Raw genomic sequence first — 27,319 nt, forward strand, 5'->3', positions numbered from 1 at the left:
TTGAAGCTTTGGGCATCTAGTTACCAAGGCTAAAAAAAAAAACAAAACAAAAAAGCCCAGGCATCAAAACAACTAGGCTCCTCAACACAAAGGAAACTTGGATAGTGAATTGATGATTTGACAAAAATATAGGAAAGCCTAAGGGTTCAAAGGAATGGTAGGAAGGCCAAAAGGCTAGCTTCTCATCTCACGATCCTCCTACCTCGAAAAAGAGAAAAACCTTTATGGATCCACTCCTTGAGATCTCCTAGAGTCGCTTGTAAATCCGTTAAAAGACAATCCCTTTTCTTCTTTCTAAAGGCATCGCCTTAGTTTTCCCCAAAAAATTCAGCCTTCATTTTCACTGTCGAGGAGGATCCTGCAACTGTTGCATGGGAATTATCCATCATGCTATCCTACTTTTTCGCTTCACATTGATGTACGATTCTCAAGTCTTAACATTACATTTCCCAACATAAATACATTTTTTAGAACTTGAATAGATTCAGAGTTCGCTATGAACAAGCCCTACTAGCCCAAAAACAATTTACACTTAATTTGGAAGAATTGAAGGTTGCTTTGAAGAAAAACGAAGCCGCCATGCGCACAATAGAGCAAGATCTAATAAAAATCCTGTGAAGGAGAATGTGAAAATCTGTCAGCTCTATTTATCAAGAAACCAAAACAGCTCTAGACGACCAATTAGTCCAACAGGATCAATCCTCCAATAAGTTTCGTGCTTCCTTATTCCCTCTCTTTACTGTCTTGGATTCCTAGAATCTTCAAATTAATTATTACGACTTTCAAAATTACTTAAAGTGTATATGTATTCAGGAAGCAAAATTGGAAGCAAGCCTGAATGAAAGAAAGTCAGGATACGGAAGCCAAATTGAGGACTAACTTGGAAGGAGGACAAGAACGAGAAGCCAATCTGAAAATCGACCTGAAGAAGAGCTGGAGCAGGAAGCCAATCTAAAGACTGAACTGAAATGAAACTAAATTTAGTTCTTACAAAGAAGGATACGGCCCTCAAAGAGAGAAACTAAAGACCTCCAAAGTTGAAACAACTCCAAAAGGGTTCGGGACAAGGATGTCCTCTATCAGGAGGAAATACTAAAGGAATTGCAAGAGGCTAAAGTTGAACTACATCAACTGAAAAAGAATTATATATATATATATATAGGAGGTTAAAGCCAAATTGCAATACCTAAAGCTAATTGAGGTTCATGGGCCGAAAGAAGGATACCAGACATTGAAGATGGGTGTGCCATTAACAGAGAGTAGTCATGGATGAAGCTTTCCAGGAGGCAGGAGGAGGTCGAAACTAATACCAAGGCCATAAACTTAAAACTCGCAAGTCTTGGCTTTAAAAAAATAATTACTGAGGCCCAACATAGGCATTTAGGGCCTCCTTCAGTGTTCTACTTGGCCTGGGCTTTAGTGTTCAGTTCAGTTGGATATCCTACCCATGAGACTCATAAAATATTTAATGCAAACATTATTAAAAACTATATATTATTATGGGATAAAATTACACTTTTAGTTTTTTAATTTTATATTTTATAATAAATTAATTATTATAATTTTATTTTTGTAAGTATAACCACTATATTTTAATCACTCTTTTAACTTTTTTTTGTCAAATTCTATTAACAAAATTTGACATAACATACATTACTATCAAATGATTGTGGGGTTTATATTATATGTATGCCACCTCAATTTTGGTTGTTAAAATTTGACAAAGAATCAAAAGAGAGACTAAATTTTAAAGTTTCATGGTTGTTATAATAAAAATTAGACTAATTTTGAATAGATAGGGTTTATAGACTAGGAGTGTAATTTACCTTATTCTTATTTTTATTTTTATTATTTTGACAACGAACATAAGAAAATGTACTTGAGATTATTCATTTTTATTTTTAAAAATCTTGAAATGTGTGGGAACTTTTATTGTTGGCTAGTTAATATAGAAAGATTAGATTTTGAGCCAATAATATAACTATCTATTATCTATTATTATATATATAAAAGTAGGATAGTCTGAAAAAAAATTCTCCCCAAAACTTACATTAATAATTTGCATTTAGTCTTTATTGCAGTAATAATTTAAATTTTTCCTTTGAAATAATAAGTACTAATTACTATAAAATTAATAATAAATTTTAAATATATGAGTTTTTTAATACTAAACAGGGTTTTCCAATACATTATTATGTGAATATTAAATATTTAATTAATTCATCAATCAATAAAAAATAAATACTATTTATGAGAAATATGAATAGACAATTAAAGTATTAATTAAGTCACAAAAAATTGCTCATTAAATAAAATTCTATCTTTATATAATATAATAATATATAATATATTATATTAAAGTATAATAGTTTACAATTTTTTTTTCCTACAAAAATCTGCCAAGCTGTTTTTGCCTCTAAATTTATATTAAATTTGTATGAGTTTTCTAGACAACTTGAACTATTAATTAAGTCATAAAAAATTATTCATTTATTTAAAATCTTATTTTTATATCCTTATTCTATATATATATATAATATTAAAATAGAATAATCAAGAAAGTATTTTGCATGGTGAATTTTTTCCCTCAAAAACTTGCATTAAATCAAAGGTAGTGATTAATTAATTATTAATTTTACTTTAATAATTATATTATAATCTTGAAAATGTGATATCTTAACAAATTCATACCAAAATATTTAAGGTTATCGAATGTTTGGATTTTTCAATGCTAATTAATATTTAAGGTATCATATTTTTAACACCATAGAAAAAATCAAAATTCATATTTTTAAAGTTTTGTTATTATTGAAAAACTTATTCTTACTCATATTTAAGAATTTTAATTTATATTTATAATATAATAAATAGAAAATAAAAAACGTCTTTGAGTGGATATATTATACATTTTATAATATTTATTTATAAATAAATATAATATAATAAATAAAAAAATTATAAATATTTTGCCAAGTAATTTATTTAATATGTTAATTATTATTTAGCACATTGAATAGTGATACATTAAATTAAAAGTATTATCCATTAGCATATTGAATAGCGAATAATTAATTAAACTTAAATTTTGATAAAAAATTGAGTATTAAAAAAAATTGTAATTATTAATTCTATTAGAATTATTTAAAATAACAAGTTTAATATTTTATTTTTAAATTAAACTCTCCTGCATGTATGTCGCAAAGGTTTACCACTAATTATTTTTAATAATAGTACAAAGTAGCATACTTCATCCCCCGGCTCCCACCTCCCCTAACAAATATTTTAAATACTCCACTCTGAACTTTTCAAAAAATTTATGTACATGATGCTTCTCAAAAAATTTAACAGGTACCCATGTATCCATTGCCATCCTATTTAAAACCAACCCTTGATTTGTGTAGTGGCTGGCCCCTATAAAATTTTGAACCCTAATTACAGAACAAGCTACTGCATCGAATCGAAACAGAATATTTAAAGTCAGCTACCATTAGATACATGTATAAAGTGGGGGGCTTTGGCGGTGGCCAGTGGAGTTGCCTCCAATTTGCAATGAAACAGCCCCATCAAATGCTCATATCTGTTATTCCTCCTTGAGATAAACAGCACATGCTGCAAGAACTTCAAAGATGCTTCGTGGGTATTTTTAATTTTTCTTTCCGGGGAATAGTTCTTCCATGGAGCACGGAAAATTCTGTTCCCAAGAACAAAAATCGTTTTTTTGGATGATTTATGCATGATTAGTCGACATCTGTAATTCTCAGCATAAAACTTTAATTTATGACCTTGTCCAGTGTACTTGAAGTACGATGTGATGGCGTTTTGTCCATCCAATTTGCATATCAAACGATTACGGGTCTATCTTTGCTGCCATAAATAAATATTCTTCCTGTCAAAGTTTATGTAACACACCTTTGACTTATAGATTTGATCTAAAATCTTGCCAAATATTTCTGTGTCTTAACTAATGACTAGGAGTCCAATTCTCCTATTTTCAGTTGCCATGTAAATGCTTTGTCACAGTCTAAGAACATACATATTTTCCTGCATCTTTATTTGGCACAAGAAAACATTTGCTCGCGACAACACTTACAATAAAAAGAAGAAGAGGAAGCTGTTCGATTGTTGGCTAACAAGAAGATACAGTAGATAATGCTTTGTCACAGTCTAAGAACATACATATTTTCCTGCATCTTTATTTGGCACAAGAAAACATTTGCTCGCGACAACACTTACAACAAGAAGAACAAGAGGAAGCTGTTGGCTAACAAGAAGATACAGTAGATAATTGACCTTTCCTTTCCAACAAAGGAATTAGGCTTGAATGTGGCCTTCCAGGGCACCAAGGGACAGGCCAGGCTAATTAATTTATGTGCACCAAAGACGTGGCCTTTTTTATTTATGAAAAACAATGGGGCCAACACTAGTTTATTGGCCCATCTCAAGGCCATGTTCAAGTTACAGTTCGTAGTTAATTTGGTTGGTTGAGCTTGTTTATAATTCAAGCACGCAAGACATTAAGTTGATTCCATTTGTGAATTCGGCATGCACTTGGCTGGCAAACAGCTTCACTGCAAACTAAAACATGGTTATTAACAATATTTAAATGTCTATCTATCTGCATTAATTGATTCTAATGTTATTATAGTTATTTAAACAGTTGGAAACCAGATTAATGAGATGCTTATGATTTGCCTGTGGCATAGGCATCTCTTCCCATCACGTGTCAACATTTCCTTCGTGGTTGAATAATCTAGTCCTGTAAGGCAATCAGATATGGTTAATTTGCCTATCAACAAAACATTTGTTTTGGCATTATTAATGTCAAGGTTTTACGTGCCAACTATATATATTCCAATGATTAAAGAAATAAACAGATTCATCGGCAAAGCCTCACAAACTTGTCACCATCCAACCAGCCTGATATGGGATTCAGGATCTTCAAACCAAGTTAAATTCAGATAAGTCTAATAGAAAATTGCTTCTGTGATTGTGATCAATTCAAACTGATATATATATATATGTATATATACAGATTTCCAGGTTGGCTTCGTTGATTTCTAAACGAGGCTGCAGCCTTTCTCCTTCTGGGGTTCCTTGTCTTTTGAACTTGTTATCATCCGCTAATTTGTCTGGATGAGTCTGAAAGCATCGAATAATGGCGCTATGAAGGCAAGCAAATCAGACCTCATGAACAAATGAGCAAAGTGAAAGTGCTAGTTCTAATTCATGGATTCCAGCCTAATTATGCAAGTTCCTAGTCATAGTAAATTTCCAGACAAAAATCATTTTAGGTACCCCTTTAAGCATGAAATCCAGGACTTGAATCTTATCCTAACGGCAACGTTTGCAAGGTATAAAGCATCTGTGCGTTGCCCACAAAAAAGCAATGCATAAACTTCTCGGTCCCACACCCAGAAATCAAATAGAAATTTCTGTTTGTTTCTGTACCTTTGAATTTCATTGCTTTGATTGAGACACCTAAAATGCTGCCTCGTCCTCTTTCTGCAGCCTCAAACCTGTCATCCATCCAATGATGCATCACCAACAGATTAGGACAAAAATTTAGTGCACTTTTTGGGCTGAAGAGACCCATATTCGACCTGATTATTCATTCCTATGTCACCATCAGATGGTGATATCTGCAAAGGAATTAAGCTTTTAGGTTTAGTCTCTGTATCGCTCCACAACCACATGACCAAACTTATTTATAATAACATAAGGCATAGCTTTTTTTTTCCTTCTGCTGAATAACTAATTTACCGATATCAAAGAGTATTTATTGTTGGCATGCAACTAATATGATTAGCAGTTTTGCACTGTTGAGCTTCTGAGCTTCTTTTGTCTTCTCGGGGCCTGTTCAGTTGTAGGAAACATTTTTAGATTTAAAGTTGTCTGCAGATTATGTCCATGCCAAATTTTCCAAATCAGATAGAGTGAAAAAGAAATGGAATAATTGTAATTTGTGGTTTGTGCAGGGTCTCTGTCTGCAGTTGCTAAAGTCACGTCATTACTGAAAAATGAAGACTGTTGGTTTGAAGAATATATGCCATTACCTCATATGAATATATGCCATTAATCTGAAAATTATTATTACTTTTTTTATTTTAGTTTTTGTTTGAAGAAGGCTGAGATGTTTAAAAGGAGGCTGGCGGAATTGGCGAGGATTCAAGTTCATCTTGATACAAAGGACAAAGGTTTCTCAAGTTTATTAGTTTTCATTAGGGAGAGTTGTATTTTTTTTTCTGCAAGTTTAAGACCTTGTTTTTATCAAACATTACTATTCATGCCTATCCATATAAAGAATAATAATTAAAAGGCTGCTTGCACAGACACCATCCATTTATAGATTCAAAGTATCATAAATCTCATCTCTTGTAGCATATAGGACGGAGTTTGTGAGTTCTGAATTCAAGATTTCTGTTCTTTGTCAATTATTTCTCTCTTTCATCTTCCTTTTTTCTGTGCCAAATTCTGTGTGGATCCAACTCTCAACGACTGGATCGAGCATGAGCTTGGATACATTTTTGGCTGTTTTCACTCGACAAAATTGAGAAATAAAGAAGTCATCTTCTTGTTATCACCCCGTAAATGAACAGCGAGAAGATCACGTGCCAACAGAAAGTTCAACAAAGCCATGGCTTCTTGTTATGTGATTACGATTTAGAATTCCCAAACTGCTCTTCGCAATTCTTTCAGCACCAGCCTTATCACATGGGAATTTTCACTGCCATGGAGGGAGGATCACGGCAACATAAGACTAGGAATCCTAATCCATCCGGCACAATCCTCACCCGCCTTGGATCACCGGCTTCTTCTTTTTATGCAACTGAACTCTATATGGGGTTTCCACAATATGAGTATCCAACTGGAAATCCCACTCTGTGCTCCCAACAGCCCGCCACTTGTGATCTGCAAACACCGCCATATCAATCTTCAGTCGAAAGCCTTTATTTTGGGGGACCGGATCAGCAACCTGACCCCAACTTCCAGTCCGAGACTGGCCTCCAATCAGGCTTGAAGTCCCCATTTTCTGTCTATCAATCCTGCAATGAGCTCTCGGAGACTCAGCGTATTCTGCTGCTGAAAAAGAAGTTGCTAGATGATTTTGACACTTCAGAAAGAAGATATCCTTCAAATCCCTTTGAAGGAAATCAGGATCCTAATGTAAGTCAATTAATTACAGTTTAAATTTTGTACTCCAATGCATCAATTCTCCGCTCACCGTGATATGTCATATGGGTGCAGGCTTCTGAAACGGCCTACAACCCTCAACTCGAACATTTGGGGCAGTCTGCCAGGCCTTCTGGAGTCACTGCAGCCGCTTCCATTAACTCTGGAGCAGCCATTTCGAGCAAAACACGAATTCGGTGGACTCAAGAACTTCATGACCGGTTTGTCGAGTGTGTAAATCGCCTAGGTGGAGCAGACAGTAAGTACTGAAAACGAATTATATCAGCCTTTTGCCAGATTAGGAAGAACCGCTGTTGATTGAGTAGTTCTTCTTAACCCTTTTTGTTCATTAATTTCAGAGGCAACACCAAAACAAATACAGAAGCTAATGGACAAAGAGGGGTTGACCATCTTTCACATCAAAAGTCATCTGCAGGTACAAAATAACCCAACAACTTTCTTTCCCGAGCCCATGGTGCTTCCATGTTAGACATCTGATTCTAATATATATATATGTATATATTTTTTGTAGAAATATCGAATTGCAAAGCACATGCCAGAACATGCAGAAGGTGAATCCTTGCTTATATATCCATTAAATGATAATTGGCTTCATTGCAATTAGATATCCTCTAAATGATAATTTCACGAATCAATCTGATCCAAAGAATCTTGTCAGATTTATTTACTTGTGCTGAAATGAATTATTATTGTTCAGTTTTGCTCAACTCTTTCAAGGTTTTATGCCAATTCATCCCCTTCAAATCTGATAAAAAAAAAAAATACGGATTTTGCATATGAATGCATATCTGATTTCAATTCATTGGTCTTTGTCCATTGCAGGAAGATCCGAGAAAAGGACTAGTTTGACTGATGTCGCACAGATTGAAATGAAAGCGTAAACATTTTCACTGTAACTAGATTGTGGCTTAAACTTACTTTTCCTCTCTGGAGTGCAAATCTGTCTGAAAATAACATTTGTTTGGCAGCGGCATGCAAATTAGGGAGGCCCTGCAAATTCAGCTCGATGTTCAGAGGCGCCTTCACGAGCAGTTAGAGGTATGGCTTTATCGGTTCTTCAATGAGATAGATGCCTGTGTCTCTTATAATGCAGAATCAGACTGCATTTCTATAATAAACTTAAAAATGGCCTAAATTCGTTTTTCCTGTCAGATTCAGAGAAATTTGCAGCTGAGGATTGAGGAACAAGGCAGGCAGCTCAAGATGATGTTTGATCAGCAACAGAGAACAAATAGGAGCCTTTTTGAGATGCAGAATTCAGATATCACATCCCCGGTTCCTGCAGCGGATGGCTCTGTAAATACTCCTTCCTTGTCGAAAATAAGTTAGTTGACACCACAACCAGCAGAGTGAAATAAAGCCCTTCATGTAGAAAAGAAAAAAGGAAGAAAACTTCCACATGAATGCTACTTGGCATAATATACAAAGAAATCAAATATAGTTTCCGCAGTCCTTCTGAATTAAGCTCGAAAAGCACACTTCCGTGCCTAATGCTGATAAAAGGAAACGTTTTAAGTTCATCACCATTCATGCATAACAGAATCAAGAATTCAAATGATAATGGTGGGAGGAATACTGTTCTTGAATCATTCCATGATTCTTTACTGTTTTGACTCCTGTGGTGCTAATACTAGTTGGAACAATGGTTAAATTTACTGCTTTACTGCTTCATGGAGCAGAAAAAATATGGAAATTTGATCATGCATGCAGATTGCAGTCCTGGTTAGGCCATGAAATCAGCAACAACTCAAGTCCATGAAGTGAATTCTCGTACTTGGTTTTCTAAAATGAATTTAGTCAACGTGTCTTTTCATTTCCTCGTACATGAATTTTGCTGTACTCATGAAGAGGCGTCTTGAACTCGAGAAAACCTACTGAATTGTTGGATTTTAACAATGGTTAGTTGGGGCTGGATTGAAAGGCCAAAGCCTTTCTACCACGGGACCAAAATTAAAAGAAAAAAAAAACTGCAGGTCTTCATATAAAAGTGGTAGTTAAGAGTAATTTATAGGCTCATGAGATCAAATAATATACTCAAGACAATTACTAATGTGGAATTGGATTTTGAAAAACTTATCTCTTTTAATACTTAGTATCCTTGTTAGACTAGAAATCTCATATTAATTAATCAATCTCAATTCTAATTCGAAACACTTTCATAATAAGGTAGCAATTTTGTTTGACTCTAATACTATTTGTAACATCATGGGTCATCATCCAAAAATACTAACAAAAGACAACTTAAAAATTCATAAAACTAAATAATATACTCAAAACCTCACTAAAAGAGTACCCACGAGAGATTTGTCACGGCAACTATTCTTTTTTTGTTTTTTTGGATTACGCGTCATCACTCGCGCCTCTCGCCGAACCCGTCTCTAGGTCATCACGAGGGAGGTAAACTGCGAGATATGTCTAAGTGGTCAAGGTTGGAGACTGTGTCCACTAACATTTACTAAAGACCATCTCTAGAACGAATTGCTTTCCTCATGAATTGATCCCACGCTAACAATCTTCAACATGACTACTCTTTATAATCCCTCCTTTATCACTTGGTTGTGCCCGGGGGCATGGCAACTATTCTTTTTGAAGGCATTTGGAGGCTTATTCAAAATGAGGGACCAAACTGTGGGAAGGGTCTTCAAAGTTTAATGTGGACTTGGGGATGTTTCGATAGGCATAAGATATCAAAGCATTTCATTGGGAAGACAATGTTAGGCATAAGATATCAAAGCATTTCATTGGGAAGACAATGTTAGTTGTATTGGTGAGGGAATAAAAGTTAAGGAGTGCCCTTGCGTGTTTTAATTTTGAGGTTTGAGTTTTAATTTTTTTTAAATTTAATGTTTTAAGTGTCTGTTTTGAGATTTTTTAAGACGCATTCTTTTTATCATTCTAAAAAATTATTTCTTAAAATAAAAAACTAGAAAACGTATTTACTTTATAATTTTAAAAATTTGTTTTGTATTTCTTTTTTTTCTTTCTTTTTTTCCTTTTTCTTCTTCTATTCTTCGATGCCCGGCATCTTTTCCATCGTCGACGACCACCACCAATCGAACATTTACACGATCAGAGCCTACCATTAGAAACTCCATGCCAAGGGGGTTAACATACACAAAAATGGATCAGGTTTAACAATTGGATTTTTATAGATTTAATTTTTAATTTTCGGCCACATGTATATGTGCTGCTAGTCACCATCGGCCACCTTGGGCTATGGTTTCCAGGCTATTAGAGGCAACTACCCAACACTCAAGGGCCCATCAACCAACATACCCAAAAATCAACAAGATTTAATGGTCAAATCTCCTTAGATCTAATGACAGGGGCAGTTGAGATAAGATATGAGAGATGATAGAACCAATAAGATCAAATGGTGGGGGGCAGTCAACGACAACTTTCGGTGGTGGCAGGCGAGGTCGATTGCGGCTCGTGGCAGTGATGAAGATGGCGAGCACAATTGATGGCGACTCATGGCAAAAATGGAGATGGCAAGGGGCGATCAAGAAAAGATATGAGACATGAAAGAACCAACACGATCGAATTGTCGGGGGAAGGGTAATAGCGACTTTCATCGGTGGCGAGTGAGGTTGATGACAGCTCATGACAATGACGAAGATAGCGGGCGCGATCGACGACTGAGGACTTGAGAGAGAGAGAAGATAGATATGCCAGATTAGAATGGTCGGGAGGCTCGTTTTCCATGTTTTTGTGTTTTGAGTGTGTTTTCATTGAAAACACCCAAAACAAAACAAACAAACAAAAAATTGGGTTTCTTTTATAAATTTTTTCTTATTTTTTAAAGTGTGTTTTTTAAAATAATAAAATAAATGCATTTTTAGTACTTTGAAAAATTCAAAACTAAAAACAAACTGAAAACAATAAAGAGAACATATTTTAGAGAGTGGGTTGGGTTGGTAACAATTTTGTTAAAATTAAATTTTAAAAGTTTAGAATTTAAAATTTAAGGTATAGGGCGTTAAAAGTAAGTTTTTAAAATATATTTTGAAAAAATAAAAAAAGAACTCTATTTAATGAAATATTTTACAAATAGAAATAGTTGGAATTAAGTATATATAATAAATGATTAAATACATCATATTGACTTTGCTTATTTACAAATAATGTCATATTATAAATGAGTGGCCTAACTGCCTTTAACTCGATTCCCCCTTTCCTATGTATGGCTCAAATTTTTTCCCAGTTAATTTCAATTTTTGAAATTACTTTTTTATCTTTTGATATTTAAAATTATAAAATAAAATTCGACCAATTTTCAATTAATGGGGATTAATTTTCAATTTTTCTAATGAATAATGGAAAATGGGCTGATTGGGTCTAAATTATAATTCCATTAAAAATGCTTTGGTTGTTGAAAAAAGAAAAAATCCCAAATTCCTGTCGCCGAAAACATCATGTGTGCGAAATACTGAGAGGGCATCCGGCAGCTCTGAGCTGGGTAGCATGAGCCCTGAGGAGCAGGTTTTAACCCTCAAAGAACTCGGGGAGAGAGAGAGAGAGAGAGAGAGAGAGAGGATAGCATGGAGGATTTGAAGAAGAGGAAGATCGAGGAAGAAGGCAACGGCCAAAACCCTTTCGCGGATTCAACAGAAGAGAAGCTAAGGTCGTTGCTTGACCCCCTCCCCAAGACCCAGTTGGTCGATCTCCTCGCTAAGCTGTGCGTTTCCGTCGCTACTCATAACTTCTTGTATTCCTTTTGAAGCCGCTTTCAATTTGTATTTCTGTGGTGTATTGTTGCCGGTTTCTGCTTCTGATATATTTTTGTTCGCCCGTCGTGTTTATGAGATATTAGTCATATACGTATTTGCCTGCTGTCATTTTGCCATGAACTTGGTAGTCTTTGATTCAAGAACACATATTTAATTTATGTTCTTTTTCATGCGTTCTTGAATCCGTTTATGGTCCGTACTTGTATCCTCATCATGGTATGATTTTGTCGAAGGCTTGTTAGAACTTCTTTTTCCAAATTGATGAGCACTAATTAAGATTTAGTTGAATTAGGTTTGACTCTGCATTTTTCCCTTTAGGCCTGGGTTTAATTTTGGGTTTTTATCTACTCCGTTATGAGATCTTAGGTTTTGGTTCAGAGCTTTGATATGTTCATTAAAGGAAACAATAAAATACCCTGAAATTTCTTTAGTTTTTCCTTGAACACCATGGACTTGCTTTACTACTTGTCTGATATTGCTTGAAATTACTACTGTTGTTGTGAAAATTACTTCAAAAACGCTTCTATAAGAATCACTTTCAAGTAAATGCTTCTAGTGTTTGGCCAGATAATTCAAGAAATGCTTTTAGTGTTGTCCTATATGCTTGGCCAATGATTGAAAAAAATTGCTTTGACAATAAAATTACCAGAAAACCCCTGAAAAAGCATTATCATTCAATACATATGATTGCAGTCTCGTACAATCTGATATCCATGAAGAAGACACACATAAAGGGGAAAAATAACTATGCCCAACTTTTGATTTTCATGATGCCCAATTTGACCATGACACTACTGTTGGCATGCATGTGGAGTGTCTAATATACATTTTATGAGTTTGACAGGTATCGGTGTTTAATATATGTCATATAGTCTTCTATGAGGTCAGTAAATGGAATAAATGAGTTTCATGTTAAGCTTCCAAAGTGAATGTTCATTAATTAAACAAGCAATGCTGCCCAAATCACCAGTGGTTCTAATTGATATTAGATGTTATGCATGGTTGGACTTGAATGTTGTTTTCATTAACCTACTTAAGCTCAAGTATATTCTTAAAATTTAGGGACTGGACAAATGCAAAAGACTTCCATTCTCTTTGAACATTTGTGACCTGAACATGTGCCAATATGCATGTATGTATATAGTGAATTTTCATGTTCTAGTCACTAAATATTAATACAATTCAGCCCATGCTATTGTTTTCTCAGCCCACTTTGTGTAAATCATGGAATTTGAAGCACCATCTAAGTAGCAGCACGCTTATCTATACTTGTTGGTAGTGGCATGTATAAGAAAGGTCATTACTTCTGTTGAGTAAAACAGGGTCCCAGACAATAAGCTTCAAGCATTAGGCTTATGACTTGTCCTGGGTGTTATCTATAAGACAATCTTCGGGCTCTGGTGTATGAACCATTCAAGTGGCAAGTCAGTGCCTAGTTTTCTTAGCTCTTTTGCCAAGGTATCAACTCATGTTTATTAGAAACTCCAAAGCCGTTTATAGACTCTCCCAGTGTGTATGTGCGAGCATCCATGCATGTGTTTTTATTGAGTATGTGTTTGTATTTATGTTTACACTTGCCCATGTGCATCTATAGTAGGTATATATACATAATGTCTACACTTATTTTTATATCTCAGTATGGTTTCTGGTCCATTTTGCATGTGAGAGTGCCATTCTTGGTAAAGTTAGAAGGCAGCTCATAAGATGTTGTTCCCTGCTTGTACTGTGTGAATTGACACCGTGCATGTGTGCTTGTTTGCATGTCGTGGCATGAAGAGGGTCCCAATATCCTTCTATTGCTGAAGAAATTATAAGTATTGCAAGTTCTGATCCTGTCCACCGAAAGCTCTTTGTTCGTGGTTTGGCTTGGAACACTACCTCAGAAACCTTGTGTGCTGTGAGTGTGCTGCTGATTGTTGATTATGTTTGTATGCTCTTAGTGATTGTCCAATATTATTATGATATTTTACAAGTTTTGGCCATAATAATTCGCAGATGAAATATCATTGATTTGTTCACATGCTTCCTCTTTTGTTTTTAACTTTTTTTCTTTTTGGATATTTTGTCTCCTGTGACTCTTATTCTTCGAAAACTCATTGCACAGCATTAGATTCTGACTTTGCTTGCATGTCTTTTCATCTAGGCATTTGAAATGCATGGAGAAATTGAAGAAGGGGCTGTAATCGTTGACAAAACTACAGGAAAATCTCGTGGTTATGGTTTCATAACCTATAAAGACATGGAGTCAGCTCAGGCTGCACTGAAAGCACCTAGCAAATTGATTGATGTAAGCCTTCTTATTAAATAAAATGTGTTGTATGAAGGGCCATACACTAATACTAGTTGTCATCCATTATTGTTAAAATCGCGAGTCAACTCGTATGATTTTACGAGTTTACGAGTCATGAGGCATAAAACAAGTCAACTCGCTTGGAGGATTGGGTTTTATAGAATTGGACCCAAATCTACGAGTTTACCGGGTCCGAGTTTATGATTTTACGAGTTTAGTCTTACCCACAATTTTGAGGTTAGAAACAAAAATATTTTCGTCTCTAACCAACACACACACACACACACACATATATATATATACAATCATTGTTAATCTCTGAATTTGGTTCTTCTAAAAACCCTAAACGACGTTGTGTTTGTGTGCTTGCTGCATTCACTTGTTGTGTCCTTCTGCAAATCCTAATCGTTGTCGATCTTGTTTTGGCCTTTCTTCTTCGTTCATTCACGTTGAAAGTTCGAAGAATCAAACCTAACCCAAGTATGTGAGTGAGAGTTGACTATGTTTTGCTAAGTCCGGTAATCAAATGTTGCGTGCGTGGTGTGCTGAGCTCTGTGTTGCATCCAATTGATGTGCTGAGTGAGTGTGCTGTGCAGCTGTGCTTGTGTGTTTACATTCTTATTTGTGATGTTGTTATCTATACGTACAAGTAGGTGTAGATTCAAAAAATTAATCTTAAATATGTCACAATTAGATCATGGGTGGGTTTAATTTTATATTAAGATTGATGATTAGTAAGAAACAAATATACCTCTTTGGTATTGGTAACTTAATTTGTGTAATGGCATAATGTAGAAGTTTAACAATATTCGTTGTTTTTAGGACTTAGTATTCTTATTTATTTTTAACAATGTTTGTTGATGGTGATGGTAATGTTTGTTGTTTGAAATTTTGATTATGGATGGATGAATGATGAATTTAATATTTTGAAATTTCATATTATTTAGTATTTTTGAAATTGATAGATGAAGTAATTTTGAAATAGGCACATCTATTTCATTTATAATAAGCAATATGTCATTATAAACATATATTTACATAAATTAAAGGGTATTTTTAATTTTCCGTAAAATTTTATGATTTTACAATTCGATTTTACGATCCGATTTTATGAACCCCCTTAAAATCTCGATTTTAAAAACCTTATTGTCATCATATGTTAAGATTTGCCTGCAGCAAGACAACTCTACTATCCTTCTGTGTGCTCAGATTGTTTATATTCTAATCGATGCAAAATAAAGTATCAATCAAGGAACAAAACATTATTTCCTTCTAATTCAAAGAACTAAAAGGTTTCCTTTTCTTACTGAACTCTATGAAACATTTTTTTTATTTCTATTTGAATTTTTTTATTGAAGAAATATTAGAGAGCAATGAAATAGATTTATTTCAAATGATAGCCAAAGAATTCTGACATGGTTGAAATTCTTATCTTTTTGCTTTGATATTATAGGTACTTCCTTTCATAAATATGATAATTGGGGCATTTTTCTTTCCATTCCTTCTAGAATATATCATTTCTTTGTGATCTCATTTCCCTAATTAACTACTTAAAGGATTCATTTATGAGTATCTAACATTCACTGATTTCTACTAAACATTACTTTGTTCTCTTTTAATGAAAAAAAAAAAAAAAAGGAATAGAAAACTTCAACATGTTTGCATGAACTGCTAAACTTCAGACAAATTTGACCTTTGTGTACTATTAATTTGTAATTATTGCTATTTCTGATAATTTGGTCAAAGTTTATCTTATTGAAGCCTACATCATACACTTGTGCTTGATAAGATTGATTTACTTGGGCTTTCAAATTGATTATTTGTGTCTATATGTAAAACATCTTCAGACATGTTAATTATTTAATGATTAACTTCGCATAAGCATTGGTTTATGTTTCCAAATGTTGGAAAAGTTTCTAATTTTTTTTGTTGCTTCCCTATGTTTTTGAACCATTTTCAGTTTTTAGCTAATATAAATAGCAAATCTAAATGATATTTTGATCATTGGCGGTGATCATAGTGACGCATGGAATATATAAGTGAAATTTTAGCTTTGATGTCATCTTGCCAGTACAAACTTAATCTACATACTTGGTCTTATTGTTCTAGTTTGAAATGCATAAAAAGCTCTCTTTGTTTGGTTTTACTATTCATTGAACTTTTGTTTATCTAATATATATGCATCATAATATTTAGAAGAAAATGAAAAATAATTAATTAATGGAGAGTAATTTTTGGTTAAAAATTGCCTGGTAATGTTGAAAAATTGTTCTCTGCAACAACACCTTGAAAATTGGAGGTATATAGTAGCTACTAGATCAGCATTATCATTTTCTTGGGGAAAAAAAAAAAAATCACACACAACAGTTCATAACTTCTAATTGTCATCTAATGCACTTTTTGCCTCTGCTACTGGTCTGTTTCTTTCTTCTGACAAATTGTCAGGGCCGGATGGCAGCTTGTAACCTTGCTTGTGAAGGCTTAAGCAGTGCAAGCATTCCACCTGATCAGGCACAGAGGAAGCTTTACGTTGGTGGATTGTCGCCAGATACAACAAGTGAGATGCTGCTTTTCTTTTTTGGAAGGCACGGTGAGATAGAAGAGGGTTCAGTTGCTTACGACAAAGACACAAACAAATCTCGGTAGAAAATAATTCACTTCTTTTATTTTGTTAATTAAGCTGCAATATAGTCATCATTGTTATTGTTTACTGTGATCATTATTACTCCATATCTGCTGTTACTGCTGTGATGCTGTATTTAGTTGTGATACCACATCTGAGAATTTGCTATATGTCACATGTTTGATTGCAGTGGCTTTGGATTTGTCACATACAAGACAGTAGAGGCAGCAAGGAAAGCTATTGATGATCCACAAAAGACACTTGGGGTAAAGAAACTATATCACTATTGTGCTCTGTCAATGTATGAACTTATATTTCTCAATTGTCTTTTTATTTATTTGTTTTTGTGGAAGGGAGGGTTGTTAATAGAGATTCTTTTAGCATTTGATTACTATAGTTGCTTTTGTCTGTAGGAAAATCCAGATTCCTTGTAGTTTGCAATGTCTTAAAACTCGGGCTGCTGAAAAGAGATGGGATCAAGGGTAACTGGTTTGACTACTGGATTATCTATATTGAACCAGAACCAAACTTTTATACCATAATCACACCAGTAATCTGTCAAAGATAATGAATAGATAAATGTATGTAAAACAGGTATTCTCTTAAAGGATCAAAGTTTGTTTTTTTTTTTTTTTCTGAGTGTCAACCTTCAAATTGAAATCTTTTTGTTGAAGCTCTCCAACTTCCATATCTAACTCAATATGATCCAGCCTATTTATGGAGTTTACCAAAGTTATCTTCTCACATAATATGATTCCTACTTGAGCTAATTTCAAGATTTTTAAACTAAGAAATAATAGTCTAACTTAAGAGTTAGCCAGAATGAAAGAGGGAGCTACTAGCTGTGTCAGGCAAAACAAGTTTTTAATTGTGTGTGAAAAACACAACCTAACAGGTGATTTACTGGAGTTGAAATCTTACATGAAACAACTATGGATTTCCTCCCATCATCTCATCTAACTTGTGTCATTTCTTAGTTTAAACTTTGAAACTAGTTCAAATAAGAAGTATTTGTTATAATAGAAAATTTTCTTATCTCCACTCTCAGTTGAACTACTGACCTGGTATATGAAAGTTGGATGGCATACAAAAGGTGTATAGAAGTGTGCAACATAAAAAGATTGAAAGGTTGAGGTTAAATTTGGAATTTTAGATGAAGGGAAAGAACCATTTTACCCCAAATAGGTACAAAGAGAAAAAGCTTTAAAAGATTTGATTGATCTTGGAACATTGTTAAAAGATTGACAAAGACTGATATACGCTAGTCATAAAACAAGTTAATTAAAGACTACTAATGTAGGACTTCCTTAATTATGAAAACTATATACCTAATTGAATTCGTAGATCACTGAAATTCATATCTAGTGAGCCACAAGCAAATAATACTCATTGATCAAAAAAGCAAAAAGGCTCTATTAACAATCTATGCAGATAACAATACATATCTTTAATCTGGGCAAAGAAATTGCTATCAATTTCCAGTCTGGAGTTGAGACTCCAAAAGAAGAGATTTTGGAGATCTAGTTAGCTAATGTGGAAGTGATTTGGCCTACCACCTCAAAATATATCGTATGTATACCTAAAATATGTATGCAAATAACACTTGTGAAAGATTTTCTCCTGAAATCAGTCAAAATATGTTGCTATGCTCAAACATTTCTTTAAACTGTTACTGAATATCACAAACATGTGGGAAAGGATTATAACCAGCTTTAAAAATGCTGATATATCTCAATCAAGCAACTATTTAAATTACAATACCATCTTTTCCACATTGCAGCTAAAAGATTTAGATACACACTCAAAAAAAAATTCTGAACTTGAAAATGTATATTACATGTGAAGAAGATGTCATTAGAATAACCCACTAGTTTGAGGTTTTCATGTGTGTTGATTGGGGCTTGTATTTTTTTTTTTTTCCTGTTGTGGGGGAGGAATGCCAAGTTGCTACTCACCAACATCTTAGGAGAAGGACAACCGGAAAGAGGGGGAGTGGGCAGGTAGAGGGCATAGTAGATAGATAATAGAAGGAATTAGAGAAAGCTCAGTGTTAGCTGGATATCCTCCTCACCTCATGAATGGAGACAGTTGCAGAGTTGTGCTTCTGTTCTGGCTGGGTCTCAATTGAAGCCCTGATATCATACCATATATAGTTTCCTGAAACCAGATCAGTTCAGTTCTTCAGAACCTTAAGGGTTGCTGCTTCAAAATGCAATTTTGAGCTGTTTTTAAAAATAAGATTTTTTTATTTTTATTTTCCATGTGGCCGGGTTTTTTTTGGGGGGGAGGGGGGGTGTGGGGGGGTTGAGAGTTTAGGTATATATCCCAGTTTTTCAGTTGATCCACACGGTCTGTTTGGAGTTCCATATGAATCAACTAATTAATTTTAGACTATGAGTAGATGTTCTTCAGACTTCCCATAATATTATGGTTCTTTAACTTGTTGCATATTGTACCTTTCTGTTTGTTTACTTAAAAAACTATTGCATTAATTGTCAAAACTATTACATTAATTGTCATTTTCTTTGATGAAAATTGACCTTTGATTTTTTCTTCCTTTTCTTTTTTAACCTCTGTTGTTTCCTTAACTGGGAAGTTGATCCAATCTTCTCACAGACAGTCTTATTTTATCTTGTGCTGGTAGTTTGATTTGTTCACTACAGACTGTGTATTATATTGTTGGATGACTCAGACCTTGCTAAATTATATAAAGCAATTGCTTCACCAAAACAACTAAAAACAAATATCGTGTGTTTACCCCACTAGGTGAAGTAAACAATAAAAGCATCATTCCAAATCTTTATCCCACTATGCAGAGTCAGCTACATGAGTTCTAGCTCTCCATTATTTCTATCTATGGCTTTATCTTTTGTAAGACCCTTATCATACCTCAATGTCTCCCACCGAATTTTTCTTGGTTTTCTTCTACCTCTTTTGCTAAATATTTGTTCCATTTCATCCACTCCACTACATATGAGCCTTTATTGGTATTCTTTTAGTATGATCAAACTATTTTAATCATGTCGCATGCATCTTATCTTCAATAGGACCCACTTCAACCTTATTAAGAATAACTTCATTCTAATTTTATCATTTCTTATTTGGCCGTGTATCTATCTTATCATCCTTATCTCTGTTACACTCATATTTTGCATATATGGATGCTTTATTGCTCAACAATTTGTGCTATACAATGAAGTTAGTCTTTGTAGGTTATAAAATTTTCCTTTGAACTTTAATGAAATATTATTATCACAGAGAACACTAGAAGCACTTTTCTATGTTAACCATCTTGTCTTAATTCTATAGGCAACATTCTCATTACCCCATCTTTTCAGGTGATTGATCCAAGATACTTGAATTAATCTTTTTTTTATATGACTTAATCTTCCCGTTTTACCATGACATCATGCACGTATATTTTTACTAAACTTTTATTCAGTTTTCACTCTAATAACTTAAATAAAATAAAACAACATAGGGAGAGAAAAGGCATAAAAGGGCAACATTATAATGTTGTTCATTTGTTTGCAGGGGAGGAACATCACTGTTAAGCTTGCTGATAATCACAAGAGCAAAATGTTGCAATCACAGCCGCCAGCAGCTATGGTTCCGGTGCAAATTCCAATGGCATCTGGATATGCGCAAGGTGGAAAAGCACACTCTGGTGCAGCCCCCGTAGGATACACTTACCCTCAACCCGTGGCTCCCTATGCTAGTGCTGCTTACCCTAGCCATCCCACAGCAGCTGCACCATATCCGACCCAATCTCAGATTCCATATTCCTCATTTGCTATTAAAAAGGATTCACTTGGACCTCCAGCGGCGCCACCTACTGGACTGAGTGGATACCCTTACTACTATGCCAAATAACCAATAAAGCTCAATCAAAGTATGGCAATTATCAAGCTATTTCTTTTATACTGCAAGTACACATCCACCGCAGCTGTTCATGTAGTCTAATTTCTCATCTACTCTTTTTTCTTTTTGACTGTTGTAGGCACTTAATTGAAAATATGCATCTGCTAAGGAGCTCAGGCATCTTGAAAACCACCGAAAGCCAACCGTAGTAGTAGGTTTTAGGAGCTTTTGTAGTTGAGATGTTTATTTATAGACCAAGCATATCAGGTTAAAATGCTTATGGGTTACAATGTGAAGGAATTTGCTCGTTGTAGTTATAATTCAAGGGAAGTTAGTTCTTTTAATTTTTCCGGGCAGATTGTTATTTTGTTTTCCCACCTGCCTTTCTGATATTCTAAGGTTGGTAATAGGTGGAGCTAATGAAACTAATTTTTATGTTCCTGTACCCTCGTAGTGTACAATCAGCTTCCCCTGCTGGACATGATGCGGTACAAACCTGCCTTCGATTATTTTTTAACTCCAGTGATCACACAGGTTTCCTGTTGACTCCCCTCAACTACTTGGTTTTATATTTGTAGTCTGCACTTCTAAGAGAAGGAGCTTTCATAACAATGATAAGGTTACTCTTTTGTAATAAAATGATAATGGATTTGAGTGATGAAAAGATCTATTTGCAGAACAACAAAGAAAATCTTGCCTCAACTCTCACAAAACGGGTCTCATTGACTAGTCACGCCTTTTTATTTTAGAAGAAACTTCCATACCTTGGGTGTTCATTGTTTCCTTTTTGATCAACTGGGCGAAAACTTAACAGGTGAGTGTAACAGAAACCCTTTCCTTAGAATTAGTGTTGAAGGTGTTCTTTGTTGGAATGCCTTTCCTTGCAAACAGAAAAGAGGGTTGGGGACCATCGTGTACTGTGATTAACCCCTTTCACGTGCGTGAGATAGTGTGTGGGGGCTCTTAAATGTGAGGGATTCTACGAAAAGAGGAAAAGAGGGGTGGGGTGGACATCATGAGCTTTAAATTCCTAATAATGTTAAATGACCTTTAAGGGTTTATAATATCATTCATAAACTTCGGAATTTGCTTGGATCTTTGTTTTTTTTCTTTTCTGTCTTGTTGAATTTATTTTCTTTCAGAAAGATTGATTGTCTGCACTAGACAATGACAGTGCATGTGAGGGAAAAGCTATTAAAGGGAACTTACAATAATACCCAAGTTCTTCAGCATGTGGTCCACCGAGCCAGCCAGGTCTGGCCTACAATCTCCAACAAATAGAAGGACCTTTTGTCATCTTAAGTGGGTCCAAGATTTAAATTTGAAGAATTAACAACAATAATAATATTTCAATTCTCAATCTCATTGGTCAACTCAACCAAGTATTGGCTTATTTTGGTAGCGGCCTTTGATTCTTGTTATATGTAAAAGCGGAAACTAAATTATTTTCTCAATTAAAATTTTAAATTACAAATATTATACTTATTAAATAATATTAATATATATTGCTATTAATATTCGTCCCATAAAAACATCTTTAATTTTCTTGAGGCGACACGTAGGGGGGGCTGAACTGAAGGCTTTTACTTTTTAAGGGGTTGGTTTGTGACTTTGTGATTGTTGGGCTTTGGGAGTTGGGACCACGCGAGATCAATTAGAGAAATGAGAAGAAGAAGAAGTAGTCCCCTCTCCTCAGTCCTCAGTCCTCAGACCTCGTTTTCACGCGCTTCTTCTTCTGCTGAGCTGATGCCTTTCTTTCTTTCTTTTTTTTCTACTTTCCCACTCCTTAAGCAAGCATCTCTTTTTCTACCTTCTAATATATGTACTTATATAAAATAAAGCAAACTACTCAATTTGATAAAGGTTCAAAATTCTTATTAGAATGACATTTTCATTATAATTGTAAATCCAACCCATCAAAAAAGGGAAGTGAAATGTAGGAATGGGTTTTAGGGTTCAGCTCTACACACATACCTCAATTGATTAAAATCAAAATGAAATATTGATTTCACCATAAGTTGGATAAAAAATTCTTTGATAATTGAGTCAGTATATTATTCCTCTAGATTCTCATGTTAACATCATTAGAGGATCAAATATACGATTGTTCTTAAAATTAATTTACTTTGTCCGATAAATGAGGGCCTTATCAATGTGATTAAAAAGATCAAAATACTCTTGTCCAAAATACAAATTTATAAAATGTCATTAATCGTTGCTCTCTCCTCTCTCCATTCCCATAGTCATCTCGTTGCCATCTGCCATTGTCTCTGCCTTCGCCTTATCTCCTCACCTCGCTACCATAGCCTAGTTGATGGCGGTAAGGCAGCAAGGCGAATGCAGTGGTAAACGGCGACGAGATGACCCTGGGAAGAGAAAGAATAAAGAGCAACGGCCAGTGATATCGTTTGTAAATTTATATTTTGGACGAGAACATTTTGATCTTTTTAACCACATTCGATAAGATTTTTTGTGCATTTGTCGAGCAAGATAACATTACTCTTGTTCTTAACTCTAATTATTTTCATATTCCGACAGGTTAAGTGTATTCATTCACACGAAGCAAAGACAATTTCATCTAATAAATGGTTTCAATTTGACAACTTTGAATAGAAATAATGTTATTGTATTAATTTTATTATATAAAAGTAAATATCACATCAAATTTATTGTTATAGAAATTTGTTAAATCGTTATCTTTTATAAATCATCACAATCTACTAATAAAACTATATCTTATCTTAAATCTCTGTCGGTATAAAATGAATTTCGTGATGATTATTCTTTAAAGTGAGATGTCACCTAATTTATGAGCAGACATGAATTCATGTGAAATTAATTAATTGGGCAAAGCCTGAAACGTTATATAATTTTTATTTTTTTTAATTACATCAAATGTTCATTTGAATTGTGGCAATTGTCTTAAATTCCCAAAACGCCCTGTGAACGAAATAAAATATCTTTTCACCTCTACTTACCATACTACTTTTCTTCTCGTTCACTTCTGCATTCATTCATTCATTCCTGTGTGCCGCTCTCTCTCTCTCTCTCTCTCTCTCTCTGCCCTATGCTCTCTGGCTAACCCATTCACAACCTCTAATGGCAGCCATTAATCTCTTCAAATCCCAATTTCTTTCTTAAAATCCTTTTTCAATACATCTTCTTATCTGATCTGGGTGTTTCTGTTTAACGCTCGGATCATAGTTTTTCACCACTTCTTGCAGTATTTGCTTCCTTGCCTCCGCTCTAGTTCAAGCTATTGATAGCAATAAACCCATCTGATTTTTGGGTTTCCTTCAATTGTTCTATTGGTAAACCAGATTTTTTGAAATGGGCTTCGTCGTAGTGCAAATGACCGCAGTTTCATACGAGGTCAGCTTCATTGGATACAGCGTTGTGTTTGGTTTCTAGAAAAATTCTTCTCTTTTTCATAACTTCATATTTTCTCAGTTCTCAGTTATCTGTGTTGATGCTAAACTGTATTTTGTAGCTTCTTTTTGTTGATAGATGGATTTGATTTTCTAGCAAAGGTTAGATTTCATTTTGCGTTGGTTAGCGGCTGGACAGTGTCACTTCGAGTTCTGTGATTGTTTCTTGGTAAAAATTGCCCCTAATGCTTTTTGATTGCACGGGTTAATTGAGTTTTGATTATTGAGGTTCGCTTTGTCGTGCCAGATTTTCCATTTTCTAATGGATGCATGAGTTTTCTATGGATTAGACTAAGAAAAGATGGATTTATGTGCTTGTTCTGAAATAAGTCTTAGTTTCTTTGTATGCTTTTTCTCCCTTCTAGTGAGTTCTAGCATAGGTTCCCTCAAAGCTGGTGTGTTTAGTCATGGTTATTGCCTCCAGCTGATTTGATCTCATTTCTATTCTATTAGATGTCATGAATTAAAGTAAAGGTTTTTTTTGTTTCCTTTTTAAAGAATATTTCTAGTTGTGAAAATGAGCTATCGATGCCTTTCTCTTCCTTTGTGATGATTTCAGATGATTCGTTGTTTTAGGAGTTCATGGAGTAGCTCAATGTGTTTTTTCTTTTGCAGAAATCTTCCTCTGTTGCATGAAATTTATATAAAAAAGAGTTAGGACTATGGGTAGAGGTAGAGGAAAAGGGAAGAAACAGAGTACTCTAGCTTATCGTGAGGATCCTGGAAGTGGTGAGGAAGAAAAGACTCCACCACACAAGAGAAGGGGAAGGCCACAAAAACCACTGAAGGATGAAATTGAGGAAGAAGAACGAGCTGAGAAGATAGAACAAGAAGAAGAAGAAGAAGAAGAAGAAGGGGAGAATTCAAAAGGCTCTATCTCAAACAAACATGTTAAAAATCAGGCAGCTGTGGAGACTGGGAGGAAGAGGAAGAGGTCTTCACAGGCTAAGGAAAATCCGGGTTCTGTCAAAGAGGAAAATGGTGTGGGAACAAAAACTAGAACTGATGATTCAGTGAAGTCCGTTGGGTTCAGACAAAATGGAAGCAGACGGAAGAACAAGCCTCAGAGAGCTGCTGAAGTTGGTGTGGAATGCACATGAGGTTTCTGCCCTCCTTGCAATTGGTTTCTACCTTCCTTTTTCTGTCGGATACATTAGTAGTTTGAGAGTTACTTTTTGTTGGTTCGTATATGTTATATTTCTTCTTATTTGTGGCTATTTTTCCATATGATCCTAATTCCATTTCCTTGCCAATGCACAGTCTTATTCTGAGCTTTAAAGTAGATTATATTGCTACAATTGTCTATTGTGATGCCAACATTGAACATCTTTTTCCCTTGGCTAGCAAAATATGTTGCTTATTCTGCAATCATCTTAATTAGCTTTGTCTTGTATCTTGCATCTGTTTTCTTGTTGTTTTCCTATGAAAAGTCTTCATCCTTCAAGTGAAAAATACTGATTACTAAATGAGAGCTGGACGGGTTTATATTTAAGATGCCAGATAGATGGCATATATGGACACGCCGACAAAGTGATTCTCAAAACATGCAAGACAGTACACAGCAAAGTGTATGTTTTTGTACATATTATATGACATGCATATTAGTACTTGATCCAGAGATAATAACAATATGCCATGCATGAGGCAACACTACTTGAAAACAAAAACATCACTACTTAAAAAATAAAATACAAAAAATAAAACATATCTTAGTGATGAACATGTTAATCACAATACAATTGCATTCCATCAAAAGGATAGAATACATCAATCTTCAATTTTCATATTCTTAATATTGGAAACTTAATTATGGATAGAAAGTTCAATATCTTTTCCAGAGAGTTGTATTCCAAAAGAAATCAGATGCCTTGTGTTCCAGAATCTGTAAATGTAGAGGGTGTAATAGAAAAGCCATTTAGAATTATAAATAAATATTGTTTTATGTTGATATCAAATTATTTTCTTCAATGTTGTAATTTCTTTTATTTAAGGGATAGATACATGTATTACCCTGAATGACCAAATTGGTAAACAAATAAATCAATAGCATGCTTGGACAAGGTGTTTTACATTTGTTGCGGAGTGTGTTGTATGACTTGTGTTAATATATGTGCTGGATATGGACTCAGCACTGTATAGATGTGCATGTGCTGTTTAGTTGTCGATATAATTTGGGACTGTATGAGTGAGTTCAAGCTGGATCAAGAACAGATTGATGTTGCATATGTGACTTGATGGATACAATCCTCAATCAACTCTTCTCTTGATAACAGAAGGTTGAGTCATTATGTAATCTACCAACACTGAAACCGAATAGTGAGGTAATGTCCTGGTAGTGTTTGATTAGCAATTGGAAGGATGCATACTCAACTGTGGTTTTTATGAAATATCTCTGATATCATGATAGATAAATCCTTATATTAGAGGTACATCTAACCTTCATATTACAAAGCAAGTACTATGTGTTTGGTAGATTTGATGGTTGGTGCTTCTATATGAATTCTTCTGGTCATACTTGTTTTAGTACCTAATGTTCTTGACTTTTATTTTCTTGTATCCATATGCTAATCATTGAACTACAGAGTTCATTTGGCTTAGTCAATGGTGACATGTAATTTTCCTACTCTGGTTTGGTCACTTTGGGTGGGAAATGGGATCTTGTTGGTTCTTTGGTATTAATTTGAAGCATCAAGTTGGAAGGAGATGTAAGCTGCAAAACAGCAAATGTCATTGCTAAACGTGTTCTGGGTTGGGCAGATTGTCTGGGGGAAATTCTGGTGGTCATAGTAGGGTTATTATTGATGAGTGAGGCTCACATAGTGCCGCATGTCCTAGATTATCTTTTGGTTATGCCGTTTGGTGTTATTTTCTTTGCCAACAAAATAAATAAATGGGAAAGAAACTTAAAATGGAGTGTTTTGGTAATTTCATCTCAGCTGAAACACTTTTTTCTTGAACACACTAGCATTGTTGAAACTCAAGAAGTACGATTCTAAGAGCAAATGCACTCAAACTTGACTCTATTAGGATCTATTCTATTTGTGTCTCAAACAACACAAGGAAGAAAACGTGCAGTTTGGGATAATAAGTGAAGTCAAAAAGATGGAGTTGCAATAATTGATCTGAAAGAACTAGGGTAGCCAGGTTGATGTCCTTTGTCAAGTTTTATGTGGTCCTTTTTATGCCTGCTGAATTG

General features: G+C 34.6%; 3 protein-coding genes across 6 annotated transcripts; all 3 read left to right on the plus strand.

Annotated features, from left to right (window-relative positions):
* The first annotated feature begins 5,841 nt into the window (after positions 1 to 5,841).
* Positions 5,842 to 8,785, plus strand: LOC127790363 (protein PHOSPHATE STARVATION RESPONSE 1-like). 2 transcript variants are annotated; one of them, XM_052319839.1, is made up of 7 exons: positions 5,842 to 7,164; positions 7,246 to 7,429; positions 7,530 to 7,606; positions 7,703 to 7,742; positions 8,014 to 8,068; positions 8,160 to 8,229; positions 8,350 to 8,785. In XM_052319839.1, exons 1-7 carry the CDS (start codon positions 6,589 to 6,591, stop codon positions 8,518 to 8,520), a joined length of 1,173 nt encoding a protein of 390 aa, XP_052175799.1. In that variant the 5' UTR covers positions 5,842 to 6,588; the 3' UTR covers positions 8,521 to 8,785. The 2 variants fall into 2 exon arrangements, with proteins under 2 accessions (XP_052175799.1, XP_052175798.1); XM_052319838.1 differs by having other exon boundaries at positions 5,860 to 7,164; positions 8,344 to 8,779.
* Positions 8,786 to 11,576: 2,791 nt separating this feature from the next.
* LOC127790443 (UBP1-associated protein 2A-like) lies at positions 11,577 to 21,140 on the plus strand. 2 transcript variants are annotated; one of them, XM_052319964.1, is made up of 7 exons: positions 11,579 to 11,869; positions 13,698 to 13,818; positions 14,065 to 14,208; positions 16,657 to 16,853; positions 17,025 to 17,100; positions 20,369 to 20,726; positions 20,835 to 21,140. In XM_052319964.1, exons 1-6 carry the CDS (start codon positions 11,733 to 11,735, stop codon positions 20,705 to 20,707), a joined length of 1,014 nt encoding a protein of 337 aa, XP_052175924.1. In that variant the 5' UTR covers positions 11,579 to 11,732; the 3' UTR covers positions 20,708 to 20,726; positions 20,835 to 21,140. The 2 variants fall into 2 exon arrangements, with proteins under 2 accessions (XP_052175925.1, XP_052175924.1); XM_052319965.1 differs by lacking the exons at positions 20,369 to 20,726; positions 20,835 to 21,140 and adding an exon at positions 17,248 to 17,335 and having other exon boundaries at positions 11,577 to 11,869; positions 17,025 to 17,135.
* Positions 21,141 to 23,694: 2,554 nt separating this feature from the next.
* Positions 23,695 to 25,503, plus strand: LOC127789595 (uncharacterized). Of its 2 annotated transcripts, XM_052318531.1 has the most exons (3): positions 23,695 to 24,067; positions 24,203 to 24,292; positions 24,739 to 25,503. In XM_052318531.1, the coding sequence occupies exon 3, from the start codon at positions 24,786 to 24,788 to the stop codon at positions 25,221 to 25,223; it is 438 nt and encodes a 145-aa protein (XP_052174491.1). In that variant the 5' UTR covers positions 23,695 to 24,067; positions 24,203 to 24,292; positions 24,739 to 24,785; the 3' UTR covers positions 25,224 to 25,503. The 2 variants fall into 2 exon arrangements, with proteins under 2 accessions (XP_052174491.1, XP_052174490.1); XM_052318530.1 differs by lacking the exon at positions 24,203 to 24,292.
* Positions 25,504 to 27,319: the final 1,816 nt, after the last annotated feature.

Source organism: Diospyros lotus, chromosome 14, assembly GCF_014633365.1.
Source record: "Diospyros lotus cultivar Yz01 chromosome 14, ASM1463336v1, whole genome shotgun sequence".
NCBI classification, from domain to species: Eukaryota; Viridiplantae; Streptophyta; class Magnoliopsida; order Ericales; family Ebenaceae; genus Diospyros; species Diospyros lotus.